General features: G+C 37.3%; 2 protein-coding genes across 2 annotated transcripts in view; both read right to left on the bottom strand.

The window, feature by feature from the left end:
- Positions 1-734: 734 nt before the first annotated feature.
- Positions 735-1040, bottom strand: LOC131324050 (flowering-promoting factor 1-like). The gene has a single exon (XM_058355875.1). It carries the CDS (start codon positions 1038-1040, stop codon positions 735-737), a length of 306 nt encoding a protein of 101 aa, XP_058211858.1.
- A 9987-nt stretch (positions 1041-11027) lies between these two features.
- LOC131322121 (ubiquitin carboxyl-terminal hydrolase 26) overlaps positions 11028-20955 on the bottom strand; it is a 49579-nt gene continuing 39651 nt past the window's right edge. Inside the window, exon 15 of the transcript XR_009198699.1 lies at positions 11028-11132. The gene's annotated coding sequence lies outside the window, so the exon portion shown is untranslated. The remainder of the gene's footprint in view (positions 11133-20955) is intronic.

Raw genomic sequence — 20955 nt, 5'->3', positions numbered from 1 at the left:
CTGTGTGTAATAAGATATTAAAAGGATGACATGTCCTCACCCCCTCCATTCTCTCACTCCAACTCATCAAATCCCCCACGTGAACACACTGCCACATCATCAAAATAGCCGCGTGTCGTGATAGCTTCGTGTCTCGGGTCATTTTAGTAACTCCTGTATTTCTCTGAGACTAATAAAAATACTTTTTTTTTTGTTCAAAAAAAAATCAAGATTGCCTCTTTAGCAAATGGACCATCGAAATTTAATTAGCAAAAGTTAAAAAAGGAGGTAAGAGTTAAGAAATCAAACACACTAGAAACCCAATTTTCATTAGAAAGTAGAAACAATCACCATGTAGTTTACAGAACATTTGACACCAAACACTCCCTTAAGTCATCAACTTCCTACCTTTGTCACAAACTTCACCTAAATGAAACTAAAAATCACATCACAAAAAAAAGAAGAGAAACAACTAAACATGACATGACTTTATACATCCAATGGACACATTCGAACCTAAGTCTAAAAACCCCAGATCGTCATATTTAACCGAAAATTGCACCGGATGTGCACTGCATTCGGTGTATGTTTCGGTTGAAAAAAGAAAAGAAAATCGGGTTTGTAGAATTTTCTCCACCATCTACCGCGAACTGAAATTCAAAGAACGAGTAAAAGAGACCAGAAAACTGAAAACTGAAAGCTGATAGCTGACAACGGTTGTGTGTCACCAACCGCGTACCCCCACGGGCCGGGGGCTAAGCATCCCTGACTTCGAAGAGGTTTTTGTTTTTTACGACGATGTCGTACATGTGCACGGACCTGAACCGGGTGAAGTCCCTGGGGAGAGAGATGAGGTGAACCGTGGAGCGCTTGTGGAACTGGAGGAGGTCCGGGTCGTCGTAGTAGCGCTCCCAGCCGAGCGAGGTGAGCATTCTCTCGAGGTCCGAGTAGCAAGTTATGACTTCGTTTGTAGGGGTGTGGACCAGGACTCTTCTGCGCTGGTTCGAGCTCTGGTCGTTGAGCTTGAGCACATGTTGATTGATCGACCAGACGCCGGACATTTTTGGAGAGAGAAGGAAAGGAGAGAGAGGGAGGGAGAGGGAGGAGTGAAAGGTAGTTTGAGAGCTAGGTTGGAGATGGAGTTGAGGGAAGGGATGAGTTGGGGTATATATATGGGGAAAGTTTGGATAAAAATAACAATAGGGTACTGGCTAGCTTTTTGTAATATGCTTTTGCGTCGTTAGTGTGTTTTTTTGTTTTTTGTTTTTTTTTGGCTTTTAGATGAAAACGCTTTTTAAATCCGACTCATTTCGACAAAAAGAATTGAAATATATGAAAAATAGAAATTCAAATTGCAAGAGCTAGCTACACAAAGGCAATAAGTTATAAAAATCACGTTTCTTGATTTATTTTCTTCTCTTTTTTTTTTTTTTTTGCTAGCGAGTAAAAAGTACTTTTATTTTTTTTTGCTGGCGAGTAAAAATTACTTTTATTTTTCTCTTTGTGTAACTTTTTTAAGTTGTGGTCATTTATTTAATTTTTTTTTTACTTTCATCGATTTTCTTTCAGGTTCAGAATTTTCTACATGCTATATATCAACTTTGTTTTCTTTTTGAAAATGAGGTGCTATCAACTTCTATCCTGCCAAATAATACCGGGGTTTATCCACTTTAACCGGGTCTCCTATTGGTAGACGGTGAAATCAATCAATAAAAAAGGCGCAAAAATAGGCCAAACTCAGCCTAATGCCAAATGGGTATGCGTAGGTGAAGCTATGGTGGGACCAACTATTGGGCAAGTAAGGATGCATTCGGGTTGGCAAAGTGGATATGAGAAAGCAATAAGCACTTGATCATGATATGGCATGTTCAAATTCCATGGTGGCCAACCATCCCAAACCTTGGGGCCACTAAGGGTAATGTCCGATCATTATATATTGGAATTTATAAAATAAGAAAAAGGGAAGATGCTCATATAGGTAGATAATGGAGTGGTGCTATTTGCACAGACAGTTTCCTACCAACGGTATACCAACGGCCGCGCGCGGCCGTCTCCGGCCACCGGACGGCCGATCCGAGCCGTCCAAAATTTTTTTAAAAAAAACCAAGGGGCCCAACGCGGGAAATAGGGTATTTAGATCAAGCACCCTATACACATCGGATGCCGTTGATTTCCGCGATGGGCCCCTTGATTTTTTTTAAAAAAAATTTTGGACGGCTCGGATCGGCCGTCCGGTGGCTGGAGACAGCCGCGCGCGGCCGTCGTTACGATTTCCCTACATTTTTGGTCGGTACATATAGGATTTTCGTAGATAATGTAGGCATTATTTCATTTGTATGTGTGAAAGGGGGGAAAAAGTGTGCAAAATTCAAAATTCCATGGGTGGAAATGTGGAATCCACAAAAAAAGGGTTGGGGGAGGGGGGGTGGTGGGTGGGGTGGGGGGTTGTGTCTAAGGGTTTCTCAAATTCCGGTTGTTTGGTAATAATGGTCCCTAACAGTAGGGGTGTGCGGGTTTGAATCAAAATGGATAAGTTGTAAGTGGGTTGGGTCTTTAATGGGTCATTGACCCATTTAGACCCATTAATTATGAGTCTAATTACCCATACCTAACCCAACTCATTTATTTAAATGCAAATTCGACCCGCCCATTAACCCAATTACATTCTATATACTAAAATGACTAAAATACATATGTACACTAAAATGACCATAATACCAAAGACACTAAAATTTCCATACTATCCCTCTACTACAAAAATGACCAAATTACCACTGTACATTAATTACCATATTGGTCGCTCTTAATTACCGAATTGCTGCGTATCCAAGTGGCTTATTTTTCTTTATTCAAATATTTTTCGCATTTGTTAGTTTTTTGTCAATTTTTTTAGGATTATTGCTTTGCCATGACGAGAAAAATCTAAAAAGTAAAAAATTATGATCGAAATTAATATTTTTTTGAATAAAAACGAAAAAATTGACTTATTTTTGTCTTCATTCAAAAAATTTAGGTTTCGATCACAATTTTTTACTTTTTAGATTTCTCCTGTCATGTCAAAGCAATAATTCACAAAAAATTAACGAAAAACAAACAAATGCGAAAAAAATTAAATAAGGACAAAAAAACAAATCACGAACAAGCCAACTTTCCATTCATTAGTTGAATTTTCCATTCGATGAGAATCAAAACTATCCCGTTGCGAGATGTATATAACTTCTTTTTTGTCTTTATTCAATTTTTTTTCGTATTTGATAGTTTTGCGTCAAACTTTTGTGACTTAGTGATTGGTCTTGTCGAGAAAAATTAAAAAATTAAAAAATTATGATCGAAACTCATAAATTTTTTCGAAAAGACAAGAATAAGTAAATATTTTTTTTGTCTTATTGACTTATTTTTTTCTTTATTCAAAAAATTATAAGTTTCGATCAATTATTTTTACTTTTTTGATTCCTCTCGTTGAAACGAATCAATAAGTCACAAAATTTTGACTCAAAACAAAAAAATGCAAAAAAAAATTAGAATAAGGACAAAAAAATAAGTCACTTAACTTTTTAATCCAAACCCTATGCGGGACTACCATGAGAGAAATTTATTCATGGCGGAGCGCAATTTCATCAGTCCATTCGCACAATTGATGGATGAGGTGTGTTTTCAATTTTGATTGGTCAAAAGAATTATTACCGGTCACAATTAATTTTTAATTCGGATCGTTCAAAACATTTTTGGACACATGTAATTTAGCACAAAAGAATTGAGAGAGAGAGGGGTCTGGTAAAGAGACGTGAATTTTGACTGTCGAGGCTTCCACCCTTTTTTCTGCAGCTTACCGAGTGCAACCTTCTTTCCCAGTGAAATCTGGTAAAGAGATGGGAATTTTTGGTGGGTTACTTTCATGATCCATTGGGTCATTTAAGTTGACCCAATTAATGCCCAATTAAGACCCAACTAATAATGGGTTAGTTGGATTTGGACCCATTCTTAACCAATTAATAAATGGGTTGGGTTGGGTCTATTTTTTAGTTGATGAATCTGGGTTTATTAATGGATCTGGGTTCAATTTGCCACCCCTATTTAACAGTGACCAAAAAAAGCTCCTTTTGTGACCAAAAAAAGCTCCTTTTGTGCCTAACGCTTTGACTTGTCACCTTATTTTTCTAATATACTAATAGTATGAGTATTTGTCATGTGTGAGAATTTTCCAAAGAAAACATGTCCATGTGCTGTTCACGCTTGGAGGAATTTTAGGATTGAAGGATGGAAAATGACATTTTGATATGTATCCTATTTGCCCTCACACTCTTGCACTACTGGCATCCTCTGTGTATCACCGTCCTGACTTGTTGATGTTGATATTTGGCGGGAAGTGCTCTTGCGAGGTAGCCATCGTACCGTAAAGGCATTCTCATTTCTATCCCCACTATAATTGTTGTTTTGGGCGCAAGGAAGATTCGAACTTGCGAGGCATGCAAGGGTTCACATTTGTTTTTGCTTTGTTGTAGTAGTGGGAGAAAGAGAAATTGCCTTTAGTCCTAGTGGATGGGATGTTAAAAGATTTTCAGGATGAGCAATCCACTTTTCAATATGTTCGACGCAATTTTTGCATCGATTTGAGTTCGCGCCTAATTATTACAAGTAGAATTTTGCCAACACCGTATGCATGTTCCATGGTACATTTGGTTATAGTTAAAGATGGATTACAAAATTACAGCGTATAAAAGAGCTCCTATACTGAACTGTTCTTATCTCGAAAAGAAAAATGTTGACCATGGAGCAATCGACAACACATCAAGGTCTTTGGAAAAGGATCACATCAAGGTCTTTTGGAAAAAGGATTTTGGCTTTGATTCTTGACACCTAAATATACCCAAACAATACTACTCAAAAGGCTTTTTGTATGTATGTCTATTAATGTTGTGCTTTAGGGCATACACCTTCCCCTTTAGTCAGCATTGTGGTCTCACTCTTGTTGTTGATTTTTGCTCCTCCTCCTCGTGACACATGGTCCTAACCCATGCCCCCGCTAAGACTCTCCTCCTCTCTTGAAAAAGATTTTGGATTTTTGGACCACTTTGTTTTTATCCTCTTCTATCAAGTTTAATATTGGACCACCTTAGGGTTTCTAAATTAGTTCCCTTGAACCTAACTAATACTAGCTCAATGGCTATTTATTTCTAGGAGTAATGATTGTTTATGCAATGGTTTTGTGAAGAAAAACTATCTTGTGTTGGGCTGAAAATAGTATTGTTCACAAATCTCGGGGCTTTTTGGTTGAAAGTGTTCCGCTGTCATTACTGCATATATTGTTGTGAATGTCCATGAATGCTAACACCTTTACAAAAATAGAAATGTGATCAAGATTATATACAGATATAAACTCAACGGCACTTGCATAACGGAGTTCATTACAAAAACTTGGACAAATCAAATCATCTAATGCAAAACGATAAAAATACAAGGCAATCGATGTGTTTCACCCCAACGCAGACATTGTGCCTGATGATTATGCATTCTACTAAAGCTTATATTCATAGCAAAAGAAGAGATACGAGTAAAATGCTAGCCAAAGACAAATAGTTGAGTTTTGTTCACCCTCTACTTAAGAGGGTGAACATTACCCTTTTTCCTATTGGTTGAAATGGTGTGAATCCCACCACAAAGTGACGTCATGCTTATCAAAAAGTTTATTGCACAGGTGAAACCTATACCATTTTAACCAATAAGAGAGAGGAAAATGTTCACCCTCTTTACAAAATTGCACTCAAAGACAAAAGACAACAAGTACTCAGACGGTCAAATAGATTTCAACCAAGTATGAACACACCAATGAACTTAAAACTACAGATTTGACAAGCCACCACGAGTTGCACCGTCAAAATTGTTGAAACATATATCATTGGAAGCAACATCGTCATAAGCACGTATATATTTATTCAAATTCTAGAAGAAATCATAAGATTTTTATTCTTCCAAACCTCTCCCAGGATATTGAGATTACCCATGAAAGGAATATGATCATATATGACATAGACAATGATGTGGCATCAAAAAATACAGCCCCTCCATTGGTTTTCCGCCATGTGATCATCCCTTAGAAAAGCCAAATTCTAAATCCTCCAATTTTGTACAAACAAGATACTCCAATTTGCGGTCTTTTATTAAAGCATATGTCTTTCTTTTCATATAAACCTCAACATTTTCATGCAAAAAGTTAGCAATGATCCATCCTAGTTAAGATTTGACTCTTAACCCATCTGATTGCATTTCTTGAGTTTCGATGAGAAGGTCTGGGAGTTGAAACCTATAGAGAGAGACGTCGAACCCCTTTTGGTTGTTAACTCATTAGTTTCTCAAGAATTTATATCTATTCATATTTTACTACTGTCTTACTGACTATAGCGTTCAAAACTTCATTCTGACTACTACCAACCTAGATGTGACGTGTCCTGTTGTGATTGGAAGATTTCACAAGCTAAGTTCACTTATCATTACGTTTAAGGTGTTCAAATTTCTAGTGTGTGTGTGTGTGTGTAATATATATATATATATATATATATATATATATATATATATATATATATATCAGGAAAATGATTCTCAAGAATCTAGATATACTACTAATATATAGAGCATCACTAGAGAGAGAAAGTTTAGAATCCTAACATTGAATTATAATTATATTATGACTTCATCCCTCTTTAAATAAATATAAATTGCTAATTAATTGAAGTCTTGATCCACTATAACTATTTTGAATCAAGATCGAGATGGTATATATTTTGTTGGAAGAGGAATTACAATGGAATTTGAGAGAATTTTACCAGCTAAAAAAATACTAATGTTTATCCAAAGTTGTGAGGAGGGAATAATACTATTCAAGGGCATTAGGCAAATGATTCTCCACAATATTCCAGACAATATAACATCACTATAGCAAAAGTTTAGAATCCTTGTCTTAAATTAAGTAACTTTCGAATAACCCGAGCAAGAAATTGTATTGAGTGTTATTTAGACATTTAAATACTTTAAGAATGTGTTTGTTTTAGGTTCCAAAATCCAATTTCTCTTTCCGTGCACGGTCTATCATAAGTTTTTTTCCTTTAATTATTAATCTTATTTCGCTTTCTATCTCTCTCCACTCATCATTCAAAAAACTTCCCTCAAAACTTAAACCAAACAAACTACTTAAATTTCCAAACCTTGAAATTTCAAAAATCTTATTGTTCATAGTTCAGCCCCCGCGTTTATAAAATTCCGGTTCCGTCCCTGTCGGCAGAGTTTACCATCCCAAGGTCTACAGGCTCTCAATTTTCCACGTTAGTGATTTATCCTTGGGACCACATCACCTCCCGCAAACATGCAGGTGGAAAGAACTTTACGTGGGAGAGGCTGGAGGGACACTCTTCATTACCGGGGGAAAAAAAGTACGCTTTCGAACAATCCTCATTAATCTTAATATAAGATGAGTATCTTCTATATATTAAATTAGACTATGGTCCATATCGATCTAATCGAAAGAATTTATTCTCCATTTAGATAGTTAACTATTACAAAATAAACCCCCATTGGGTATGCTAAAAGTTGTGAATCTATTTTATAAGAAATCAATTTGAATTATTTCTACTAAAAGCCAATAGGGAAATGTGTTTGGCAATCTATGATTAGGTTTATGCCCCTTTACTTTGCTCTAAATGAAAGTTAAGGACCAATTACATCGAATTTGTGAGAATAAAGCCCCCTAAACATTTTGAAAGAAGGATCGATTCCATTCAAGAAAAAAAAACAAAGTAGGAGAATTTTTCGTGATAATGGCACATAACTCATCGATAGCGACGGGATCATTAAATTGCACTGCCATCGACTGGAAAGATAAGTTTTGTTATTCGTAAAGTATACGTAAAACAACGACGAACGTACGTACATCCTCCTTACACAAGGAATATGATCCCACTTTTTGTCGTTGTCTTTTCAACGACTAATGAATGCTTATAATCTCTCTGATTCATAGGCAATGAAGCATGTGTACATTTATAGACCTAGGCATGCATGGCGATGTGATACAGGTAAGTAAATGTACATCAGAAAAATCTTTTAAAATAAAAATAGTAGGGTTCTGATAGTGTTAGGGTACATTCATAAAAAGATAGAAATTCTAATTTAAAAGAAGAATCACCTAAATTTACCTGTGACAATTGAAAAATCAATTGAAGAAATTAGGGAAATAACTTGACCGGTTAAGGATCCAAAATATAAACTAATCCCTCCATTCCAATTCATTTGTTCATAGTTATTAACATTAAAAATTAGTTTGGACAATTTATTGAATTATTTTCGTAGGAGTTGGTGATTTACTACTATCAAAACTTTTTTTGTTTTTTTTTTGCTAAAAAATATTGGTGAAACCTCAAGTAGATTTTTTTCTTTTTTTGGCCAAAAGTTTTTTTATAACAAAGAGAGAACATTATAGGGCCTATAGAATAGCCAATCAGGCGAATAAGCTCCAACAAGGAAAGACCTACACCCCAAACTCCTTACAAAGGCCACCAAGGTACAATACCTCGCACAAAACTCACACCACCAACACCAAAGAAAGAAAAACACACTACACCCAAAAGGGTTAGGAAGACCCCCGAATGAAAGAAACACAAGCAAGCAGGATATCACGGCAAAAAACTAGAAAGTAAAAAGGATTTCATTGGCGGTACCGAATCAGACAACCCAACCTTCCCTTCTCCGATCGAACCCTGTTTTCCAACCTCTTGACTTCGGACTCAGCAACCCGACCCTCTTCTCAAGTAATATTTGGAGAGCTTGAGATGTTTATTACTATTACTCCAACTAACTACGTTTAGAATTAATATAATAAACATTTTGCTGGATAGACGAAGCATGGAGCGCCTCTAGTGTAGTGATATCATAGTACCCTCCCACGTTACTGACCGGGCTTCAATTCCCCGGATGCGCAATTGATGCCTTTTGCATTTTACTTACTGACTTTTTGGTTTTTTGATTATGGTCAGAGTGAGTTTCGAATGTGATAGAGTGTTTGGGAGATATATACAGAATACATTTTACAACAGGAATAGTGTTTGAGGAAATATGTGCAGAATACATTCTACGGGTTTTTTTATTAACGAAAAAATGGGAAATTGAAAAAATGAGAAGTCAAAAGCTCATCTTCCCATACTTTTGCCTTTTGCTCTCTAAACACCAAAATGGAAAACCCATTCTCTGAGAATGGGTCTTGAAATGGGGAACCCAAACGCTTGAAATGTGAAAAACAGAAAATGAAAAGGCAAAAGGTTTGATACATGGTAGATAAGAAAGACATAGTAAAAGGGGATACATGGTAGAATGAAGGATTATTATAGAGGAATGATGAGTTATACAGTGTTTTGTTCGGGTATCTTTTAAGAAGGGAGATACCTGAACAAATACGATTCAGATTGGGTTGGGGTGGGCAAATTTACTCCCTCGGAGGAAACATTATATCTCCTCCAAGGGATTAAAAAACACAACTATCCACCTAGATTTCCATATCCGGAGCTTTGCTATATCTTGCCATATTTGTCCCCTAACAAACAGGCCCTAAGGCTATCCACAGTGGTATAATCAAAAGTCAGTTGTTGCTAAAGTTAACAATATCTGTGCAAAAAATGACTCACAATGGTATAATCAAACTTAGCAACATCTTTAGAAATAATCAAATTTTGGGCTTTGGATAATCAAAACTAGCAACCTTTTTCAATAATCAAAATTTGTGAACCCCACACTACATAAGTTAATTGGTTCCAAAATTTATATACGCGCGTATTTCAACTGGTATTTTCTTCTTCTCTTCTTCACTTGCTCTATATCTTCTTCACTTCAACCACAAATTGTTTCTCTTTCTTTTCCTCAAAAAATGAAGCTCATATTTCTCGATCATCTACAATTTAGCTCTTCGTTGCTGGATTAAGGTATTTCACTCTTTTTTCCCGTTTTTATTTTAGGCTGCATTCTTATGAATTTAACTTAAACTTAACTTAAATCTGAAAATTGTCTTTATTTGAATTTTTTCCCATTTGTTAATTTTGCACCAAATTTTTATGGGTTATTGATTCGTCTCGACTAGAGGAATCAGAAAAGTATTTTTTTTGTTTACTTTTACCCAAGTATTTTGAGAACTAATCACTTTTTAGCAAAAAAAAAGAGACTTTTTTGACTAAAAAATGGTTATTCCTTTTTTGTTCTTCCTCCTATGGTTGAGCAAATGAAGAACCTTGCAAAAAAAAAAAGAAGAAGAAGAAGAACGTTGCATTCTTTTCCAAATTCAAGAACACGTCTGATTTTTTTTGAAAGATTAAGAGAGTGGTGGATTTGTGATATAAGCTATAGAAATAGGAAGAAAAAAAAAGTTTCGGTATAATTTTGATAGATAACACTAGGAAAAACACCATATGTTCGATATATTTTTGCCCAAAAAAAAAACGTAATGGAGGAAAGTGAATGGCAGAAAACAGATGGGGAGAGAGAGATTGTGTGAAATTGTAGTAGACTCCTTGTTTTGGTTATGAACTAAAAGTGACCATTGTAAACCTCAATATTGTTAAGCTAGCAACCTCTTAAATGAATAATCAAAAGCTGACGTGTCAACTTTTGGTTATCTATTTTTGATTATACCATTGTGGATGGCCTAAGGCTCGAGACGATAGGTATGCATAGGATTGCGCTGAAGAATCGATCAGAATTACTCCATGCATCGCTACTAACGTTTACGTTTCCGTTTTTAAATGCCTATTTTTGTTGTAGAAAACACAAAACTAGTTGTAAACAAGAAGTTGAAATACCAGAAAGCCTTCGCGGGAAGAGCAATTTATACTTGTCGAAAGTGTCTTTTAATTTGTTTGCGAAGTGAGTTCGCTCGATGGCATTCGCTTGTGGTTTACTTGGGGTCTAACTTCATGTACGGTTCTGCCCTTGCGAATTACTACCATTTGTTATCTCACGACATTACAAGAAAGCACGCGATGCAACTAGCCGGATCAATAAAAATCATGAATGTTGCCTTCATGACAGATCACTTTAACGCAGTTAATTCTCCGGTCGGCAAGAAATTGCTAGAGCATCACTGGCAGTGTAATTTTTAGGCGAACTAGTCTTGAAGTAGCAGTCTGCAACAAAAAGCACACACTTAAGCAGCGTGGTGTATGGTGTGCTAAAGAACCCCCACTTCAGCAAAGCAGCTAATTTTCTGAGCCAAATTTAGCATAGGAAATAGCACGTGCGACACTGTTAAAACAGCAATGTTGAACAGAACCTTCTCACTTCCAAGCACATCTCAAAGCAGTAGTTCAGTTGTCACACGACCAGGAAATTTTTATGCACTATTAGAATATTTAATTTTACCAAGCAGTTGTTGGTTTTTGTTAAAAAAAAAAAAAAATTAACAAATGTAGGGATTCTAGGGATTCCTAGAAGCTAAAAGATGACCTAAAATCTAATTCCGGAGTAGCTAAGTTTGGGGAGCTTTTTGGGTCAGATTTTAGATTCTAAGTAATTTGAAAGCTGGTTTTTATCTTTTTGCAACAAGCACTGTCAGTTTTTGCTACAATTTTATCAGATTTTTCGTGACAGTTTAGGCGCATCTCAATTAAGCATTGGGCTCAATTTCACCATCTAGTACTTGTAGAGAATTCAATTAAAGTATTTGATTGGGCTCAAAGGAGTTAGTCCGGTGTTTGTTTGCACACTAGTATTTGATCCCACTTGTCCCCTGATTCCATATAACGACTCGCACCAGCTAACCTGATAACCATTTGCCTAACCACATGGCTCAAAAGATTAACATTGAGTTATACAGTAGTAGCTCAACGTGTTCCCTTATACGCTACTATAATTTTTCATTGCCCACTGATGTGGGACTAATTGGCCGAGGTCTCACAATCTCCCCTCCTTATGATGAAAGGTTCTCGTTATATTGGCCCATCAAACTTTTTTCTGATGGTCATGGTATGATACTTTAACTTTGTGGACGAAATTTCTTGAAGGAGGGTAGAGTGTAGAGATCCGTAATTTTGTTTAATAAATTTAAATTGTTTCATAAAGGATAATCGAAAACATTATATGGATAATTGTTTGAGGGGTTTGATGTGTAAGAGTATTAAAGGTGTGGGTGATTGTGTAGTTTGCATTTATGTGAGTATATATAGGGAGGGGTGTGAGTGTGTCTCAATCTCCAGTCCCTCCCTCTCTCCTCTCGGCTCCCTCCCTTTCTCTTCTCTCACCCAAAATTCCACCCATTCAACCCAAGAACCCACCAAAATAACCCTTCAATCCTTCATGCCTTCGCGTAGTGGGTCTCGTTTCTCGTTGGTTTGAGCTCGGTGGAGGTGTATTCCATTCGATTGCAAGCTTTGGAGCTAGGGCTTGGAAAATCATTTGATTTCGTTCTTCAATATTGAAGTAGGGAGTTCTAACTTTCAGTATATGTTTATGACTTGTTTCTTGTAGCTTGATTATTGCCATTGATCGTCGTCGTCGTTGTTGTAGAACCCATGAAAATCTGCAGAAAATCAGCTCGAACTGAATTGTTATCGATACCATTTACATTGTTATCGATACCTTTGTGTTTCAAAACTCAGAAAATCACTTGTTATCGATACCATTTGTCCTTGTTATCGATACAATTGTTCAAGATATCAATACATGTTGCTTATCTCCAACTTTCACTGTTTTGCTTCATTTTTCACCATTTGAATTTCTAATCACTTCCAACCTACCCAAACACCTTTCAAATGACCCTTAAACTTGATTACTCATATTTGAATGACTTTATTGAACGTATCCATGACTTTAATACTCATTTGGACATGATATCACGAAAATCATTTTATATATCAAAGTTGGATTTGAATGGTACGAACATAACGGATACATAATTTTGGAACTTTACGAACGCGACGAGAACATTTCAGGACTCATCGACGGGTGAGTGTCTGGCAGAGGACATCGGGGTCCTTTAATTGGCCCGGCAGCAGTTATATGCTCGTATTTGATACTTAGGACCTCCCAATCGGTAAGGTGCCTGGCAGAGGACATCGGGGTCCTTTAACTGGCTCAACAAGAGCTACGGCTCAAGACACTTGTACGAGACATGATTGAACACGTGGTACTTTCAAAGGTTATTATTTGATTTATATGGTTGGTTTTGAAAACAAAATGTTGAGTTATCGATTATTGATACCGTCCATTCTTCGAACTTCGTTATCATTGTTTATCACAAGATCATTCCTACATTTTATGTGTATACATTGTTAGATTAGAGCTTTCTATTGGGCTAGTGCAGCTCAAATCTTACATCATTTTTAGGTACTTTTTTTTGAACAGCAAAAGAATTTTATTAATCTTTGAAAACAAATTACAAAGATTAAAAGGATCCAAAGCACGAAGCACCCGGAACCAGAAGGGAAAATAACCACCCATAAATGGCAAGAAGCCAACCAAAGCATACAACCCCAAAGAAAAAGCACCACACCCAAACCCAACCAATGCAATAAGACACCTAAAACAAAACCCGCTCCTGAGATGACTAAGGATCAATCATTACACTGAGAATCCGGAACATTGGCCCATGCGCCATCTTCGGCTTCCGTAGTCATGAATTTGCTTATTATATCCTCATCATTACCCGAATAATTGGCTCCCAAAATTTTCTCAATAGACCAAGTAGCCTTTGCCTCATCTAGATGAATCATGTTTGTGCCTTCGGAAGAAACGGATAAAGCCGTAGCGGCAATCGCAGATCTAAACATGACACATTTTTTCTTCTTTCTTCCAACTCTCGTCTTAGCTTTAGGAATACCCAAAATTTTCTCAACCGACTTCTGCTTCCAATTATCATTCCCCTTTTCTTTAGCCTTAACAATTGGGTCGAGGTCCACAACTAACTGGATACCATCAATAGATTTAACTTGAGCCGGGTTAAGCTCAACTACTTCCATATCTGCTTGATTTAAGAAACCCACTTCTGAAATATTTCAAAATGCTTTATCAAACTCCCCAACATCCGAAGCCAAATCATGGATCACTGTGTCAACTCCCAACAAAGGAGTTATATTCTCTGCTGCAATTTCGCCATCTTCCAAGGCCAAATTGCTTTCCCCGACACCAGAAATTGAAACGAAACAAGAATCACCCACCACTGACTCCATAGCCCTGGAACTAGAATTTTGAATTTTGAAATTAAGATCTGAACCTTCAACCACCCTCTCCCCAACATACGAATTTGCACAATCATTGATACCATCCTGGAGCTCGGTGACTGGAGAGAGCTCACAACCTGACGGAGATCCATCAATCTTAGACTCATCCCCAGCGTTCATTGATTTGCTGCCACTGTACCCATTCTCCTTAGATTGAATATTCTTCACCAAATCCTGACCTTCATTCTCCTCCACTCCGTCCTTAGATTGAACGTTCTCTTCTAATTCATTCGAGTCCAGGCAATGGCATTTTTTGAAAGAGATTGTAGTAACAACTCTGTTATCCCAAGAGGTTTCAACATAAGGATCCTCTACTATACGAATAGAAAAGATTTTACCTTTGATTCTAAGATGAATAGTCTCATTGATACAATCCAACCTTTCTGTAACAATGAACACTCTTCCTTTGTCAAACGCCAGGCTATTTGCGGTAAGCTCATCAATGCGGATGACCTCACCCCATAGGTTGCCAATGCTTGTGAAGACGCCAAAAATGCTTGACCGATTCCTAGTCCTAAAATAATGGGTTGCCCCAAGCGTAGAGCGGAAACCGACGTAGCACAATATCCAGTAAGTCCGGAGTCGAATCCACAAAGACGGTGATGTGTGCTGACTAAAAATTCGGGTTGTTATAATTTAAATGGGCTCTTAGGTAGCCACCCCTTGTCGGTTGATTTGAGATTAAACTAAACCTACGAAATTGATTGTACTTTTCAGATAATTAAAAGAAAGGTACGATCGTAGGGTTGATAGCACTTGTAACTAGTCCGGATTAACCTGCTCTGTTTGGAATTCTTAAAAACGTTTAATTTTAGATTGAAAAAGATACCCCGCAAGATGCGAGACCCTATGGTCGCCGTATACCCATGCGCAGCGAAGAATGAGTTTTGGACCCCTATTCTCCCGTTCACATAGGCTCCGACGATGCCCAGGTTCGTCCGCGGGAAGTATTTTCCAATCTAAAATCATTTTTTCATTGTTTGATTAAAGAAGCAGTGCCCGAACTAGCCACGGTGTGCTAATCACCCAACGACCCTACCTATATGACTACTCACACATTATTAAACAAAAAGCAAGAAGCAAAAGAAACCCTAAATTGAAACATACTTATATTACGCGATACAGAAAATAAATAAGAGATCCTAACCAAACAAAAATAGATAAACAACTTTTATTAAGAACAGAAATTAAAACGAGTTATCAGAATGCAAGTAATTGAACAAAACTAAATAACTTCAAAGGGAAAAAAAAACAAAACTCGAATAAATCAATTTAAAGCTGTAAAATAAAAACCGGAATTCCTATCGTACCGCTGCCACTTCCTGCGCAGCTTCCGTTCTTTTTTTCTCTGTTTCTTTTCTTTCTTTTCCACGGCCAGGAACCTTTCCACAGTAGGTTAAACTTTTATATATAGGTATTAAAAATCTTAATCACATAAAGGCCCTTTGAACTTCATGAAATAACAGATGAATGATTCAATTTTGAATCATTTCGCATTTGAACCTCAAACTTTTTTAAAATCTTCTTTTTATCCAAAGTCTTGAACAACAGGCTCAAGCAACCTATAAACAACAAAAGAACAAAATAAAAATCAATTAACTAAAATAAATGGCTAACAAATATAGTTTGGAGGGCCAAAATATGTATATTTTGGCACTTATCAACTTGATTGTTCCAAATATTAGGAGGAACACCGAGACATGATAACCAAACACATCTCGAGGGAGTAAAGTCCATTCCATTCCATTTGTTGATGTCAGAGAACCATTGTTTCCAAACATTTTTAGGTACTAACCGAGGGCAGTAGTTTCATGTCTAGAGTGCTTGGATGTGGATATTGTTTTGAAAGCTAATTTGAAGAAGTTACCCATCTTTGTAAATCACTTTTTGGAAGATGTATTTGTAACTTCATTTGATATTACTTTGATTTGAGGATATTGTAAACTTTAACTCTTGAACACTAGAAACTTTTGTTGGTTTTGGGACCGTTGAGCCGATGAAGTACTACTTGGAAAATCCTTGAACTCGGAAGTGTAATTATGGAAAAGGAAATATTCAACTATTTTGGGGTTGTAACGCCCCGATTTTTGAAAATAAAATCGGAGGTTTTAAATATTGATTTCTAAAAATTTATTGAATTAAAATTCAAAATCCAAACCGGATAATTCACCCTAAAGTTTCGTCTATTACAAATTATCGTAGAAATACTGAAAATAGTCTTTGCGGTAATAAACTAAACAAAATAACAGAGCCATCTTCTAAGTTTGATACGGATCCCAAGCAAATTCTGGCTCAGCTCCCACCTCTGGGTTCTCTTCAGCATAAAACTGTTCACCTTCGGGATTTGGTGTCTCTTCTTGATTATCTGCAAAATCTGGCACGGAAGCCAGGCAATCCGTTCCTGAGTGAACAAGTTCACCCCGTAGTATAATCCAACCCAACTACCCTTCTTACTTTACAAATAGCAAGCAGCAGGATAAATATAGTACGAATGAGTAAAACAGAGATTTCCCACATAAATTGATTTATTACTATCCATTATTCCTTTGTGTGATCTAAGATCCCTCCGCAAGATCTTTCCTTCCCAACCGCTAGCCATGCTCGGTCCCATGAGATCACTTCCCTTTGTTGTTGCAGATACACCTAAGTTATGTACCGAGTATGCATCCCAATAACTACAACAAGGGGAAAGCTTATCATGCCTGAATCACAACTAGGGTTTGCCTATCTTATATACCTCCTCACAAATCACTTCGCAATTCATCACTGGACACCCGCCAGTCTATTAATTTATCACTGGACACCCGCCAGTTTTATTTTCTTCAATTTATCACAGGTGTTTTATCACTGGACACCCGCCAGTTTTATTTTCATCACAAATATCATCACAATCATCCAAAATCCGCCTGCAGGCAATTTAAAAATAAAAACTTTCCAGTTTATCCATTATCTAGCATCGTCTAGATGAATTCTATTTCGCAATACCACTCCATGTCTCTAGGGTCCAATCTAGCATCCAAGTCAAGTATCGGCACAATATGCAATTAATCAATAATAATTAAAACAATTAATAGATAATGAAATCACGCAACTTTTTATGGATGGGCCGTTGCCCTTAATCTTGTATGGTCACAATGTCAATAATCAAGTTAGAGTTTTAAAATGAATTAAAAGGAAAATTTTCTGGGCTCTTATTAATTAGTTCTAAGATAATAGATTAATTAAAAACTAATTAAATACATTAATTAAATAAAAATATTGAAATATTTATCATGACCTTAATAAGGGTTCTAAAGGGACTATACAATCAATTGGGTGCCAAAAGTTGGGTTCGGAGGGCTGCGGGATTATTTTAAATAAAAGGATTAACAAAAGTTATCGAAAATAAATAAATAGATAATAAATTATTTAATAAATAAGATAGGTCGAAGTTAACAAAGTTTCATCTTTGGAAGGTAAGGAGTCTAAATAAAATTATTCGAGAATTTATAATAAGGTTTATAGGTCGTAAGGTAATTTTAATTGGAAGCACTGTAAAAATAATAATAAATAGTAAATTAAATAAAAAAATATGAAATTAACAACATAACATCTTTGAGGTGTGAGGAATCAAGGAAAAATAGTTTGGGTGTTAAAAATATTATTTGGAAGGTCGCCAATATTTTTCGTTTACAAAATCTAGAAAGATAACGAATAAATAATTAATAAATAAATAAATTATGAAATCAACAAGGTATGATCTTTGAGGTGTGAAAAGTCTAGAAAAAATAGTTCGGGGGTTAAAAATAGTGTTCGGGATGTCGAAAAGTCGATTCGAACCAAAACAGTCCAAACCGCAAGGTTGGACCGGTCAGAGATTGCGGCTGGAGCCTTCACCGCAAGGTCAGGCCTGGTTCTTGCGGCCCGAAGGTTGCGGCCGCAAAGTCGCGTCCAGAAACCGTTTTTTTGGTTTTTCGTCACGGTTTTGATGCATGGGTTCGTTCAGGCTATTAGGTTACGCATAAAAACAATAAATATACTTAGATGAGTGTTTGGAATGGATTATAATAACTTGAATCGGATCGAATTGATTTAAAACCAAAACTTGAATTTTTGGGAAGATGACTTCGGTTTTGGGCGATCAGGGGACCTTGGGCTCGAATTGAACTATGCTTGGGGGTGCTTGGGATTGAGGGAAGAGATTGGAGTAATCAATTCGGGTCTCGGTTGGCTTTGGAATGCAACCGTTGAATACTTCAGAGAGAACTTTAATGAGGAGAGAAAGCTCAGACCAATGTTCGGGGGTGTGCTCCCTAGAGTTCTAAATCCGGACAATTCCAGTCAGCTAGATAAAACTTTTGAGGAGGGGGAAATCTTTGCGGCTTTGAAGGACTGCAGCAGCATCAAGGCTCCGGGTCCGGATGGCTTCAACTTCTCGTTTGTTAAAAAAGGGTGGGATTTTATGAAGGATCTGTTGGTGCAATTCTTCTCTGAATTCCACTCTAATTGCAAGCTCGCAAGAGGTATCAACTCAACTTTTGTAACTTTAATTCCGAAGGTTGATTGCCCCAGGTCCTTTAAAGAATTCCGACCCATAAGTATGGTAGGTTGGATTTATAAGGTGCTTGCTAAAGTTCTAGCTAATAGACTCAAATGCCATCTACCTCCTCTTATTGGTGAATCCCAAGCTGCGTTTATTGAGGGCAAACAGATATTGGATGGTATTCTTATCGCAAACGAGGTTATTCATGGGTGGAAAAACAGCTCCCAAGGAGGTTTGATCCTGAAAATTGATTTCGAGAGAGCCTATGATTGTGTCAATTGGGGATTTTTACTTAACTTATCCACAAAATTGGGCTTCGGGGAGAAGTGGTGTGCTTGGATTAAGGAGTGTTTGTCCTCGGTGTCTATGTCCGTACTGATAAACGGTTCTGCATCTAAGGAATTCCAAATTCAAAAGGGCATCCGACAAGGGGATCCTCTATCTCCCTTTCTATTCAATATTGTGGTTGAAGGGCTCAATATTCTGCTAGAAAGGGCAAGGGAACTGAATTTCATTAAAGGGGCTAGAATTGGACCGATTGTAGCAAATGGGATTGTGGTTTCTCACCTCCAATTTGCTGACGACACGATTATTTTCTGCAATAATGATATGGAGGAGTTGGCTAATATCAAAAGAATTCTGCGATGTTTTCAACTTATGTCAGGATTAAAGATAAATTATTCCAAAAGTTCTTTGTGTGGGATTAAGGTGAGCCACCAGGATGTCACTGCCCTTGCTATGGTTATGGGATGCAAAATTGATCATTTGCCAATCAAGTACTTGGGGTTGCCATTGGGAGCTAATCCAAATAGAATCAAAACATGGGATCCGGTGATCGAAAGAATGGAAAAAAGGCTAAGTGTATGGCGTAGGAGATTCAACACTTCTGGGGGTAGACTTACTTTAATGAATTCATCCCTTGGAAGTTTGCCTATATACTTCATGTCTTTATTCAAAATGCCGATGTCAGTTGCCAAGGCTTTAGCTAAAATTCAGAGACAATTTTTTTGGGGTGATACGGTGGATAAGAGAAAGTTACACTTGGTCAAATGGGATGTGATTTCCAAAAAGAAAGAGTATGGAGGGTTAGGGGTCAAGAATCTGATGATCCAAAACCATGCTCTTCTGGCCAAGTGGTGGTGGAGATTTTACAAGGACAGCGATTCTCTCTGGGTAAAGGTGATCAAATGCAAATACAAGTTGGAGCCAAGATGTTGGTTACCTCGGTTGCCCTCTTCTGGTAAAGCATCTAATATTTGGAAGGACATCTGCTCGGTAGGGGAGACCAATTCTTGTATTGGATCCATTCTCCAGGAGGGTTTTAAATTAGAAGTTCACTCGGGACAGGAAATATCCTTTTGGAACCAAGTTTGGCTAGGGGACTCAACCCTTAAAGAGGAGTTTCCTCGCCTCTATCTCATCTCTACTCAAAAAGAGATGGTGATTAGTGATCTTAAAGTTGATAGATGGAACTTACTATTCCAGAGAGGGCTACGGGATTGGGAAATTCCGCAATTTGAGGATCTGCTTTTGAGACTTCAACCGGTGCATCTGGATCCAACCAAGGGTGATCTGTTGAGGTGGAAATGGGCTCCTGATAATTGCTTTTCGGTAAAATCTGTATATAATAGATGGGAACAGGTGGGCTTCTCAACGAATCGGGTGTTGGGTTCGATCTGGAAGAACATTTCCCCTCCTAAAGTGGAAATTTTTTCTTGGATGGCACTTCAGGACAAAGTGGCTACGAAGTCAGCTCTACTCTATCGAAATTTGTTACCTGAAGGCCATTCGGTGATGTGCCCTTTCTGCTCGTTGATCGTAGAATCTCCGGAGCACCTCTTTCTCCATTGTTTATTTGCGTGGAATGTTTGGTCATTGATTCTAGACTGGTGGCATGTCAGTTGGGTTTGTCCGGCCACCTTGGTAGACCTCTTTACATGGTGGTTAGATTTTGGTTTCAAAAATCTGGAGAAATTCTTGTGGGAAACAACCTTCCATGCTACAATTTGGTCCGTATGGCTGGTAAGAAACGATATTGTCTTCAACAATGCTTCTTGGCGAGTGGAGGACCTTGGGGAACTTATTAAAACCAGAGTTGCTATGTGGATCAAAGTGAAGTTCGATATTAAGGTGCACTCGGTGGAGGATTTTAAGGGTTACCTTGATGGTATGAGGAAGGTCAAAGTGTAAGCTCTTTTTTTGTGAGGATAG

This window comes from Rhododendron vialii, chromosome 4a (genome assembly GCF_030253575.1).
Source record: "Rhododendron vialii isolate Sample 1 chromosome 4a, ASM3025357v1".
Classification (NCBI taxonomy): Eukaryota; Viridiplantae; Streptophyta; class Magnoliopsida; order Ericales; family Ericaceae; genus Rhododendron; species Rhododendron vialii.
The sequence above is the reverse complement of the archived record's forward strand: the minus strand, read 5'-3'. Positions and strand labels throughout refer to the sequence as shown.

Excerpts from the sequence above, each read along its gene's own strand:
- LOC131324050 (XM_058355875.1), bottom strand. The coding sequence starts at position 1,040 with ATGTCCGGCGTCTGGTCGATCAATCAACATGTGCTCAAGCTCAACGAC.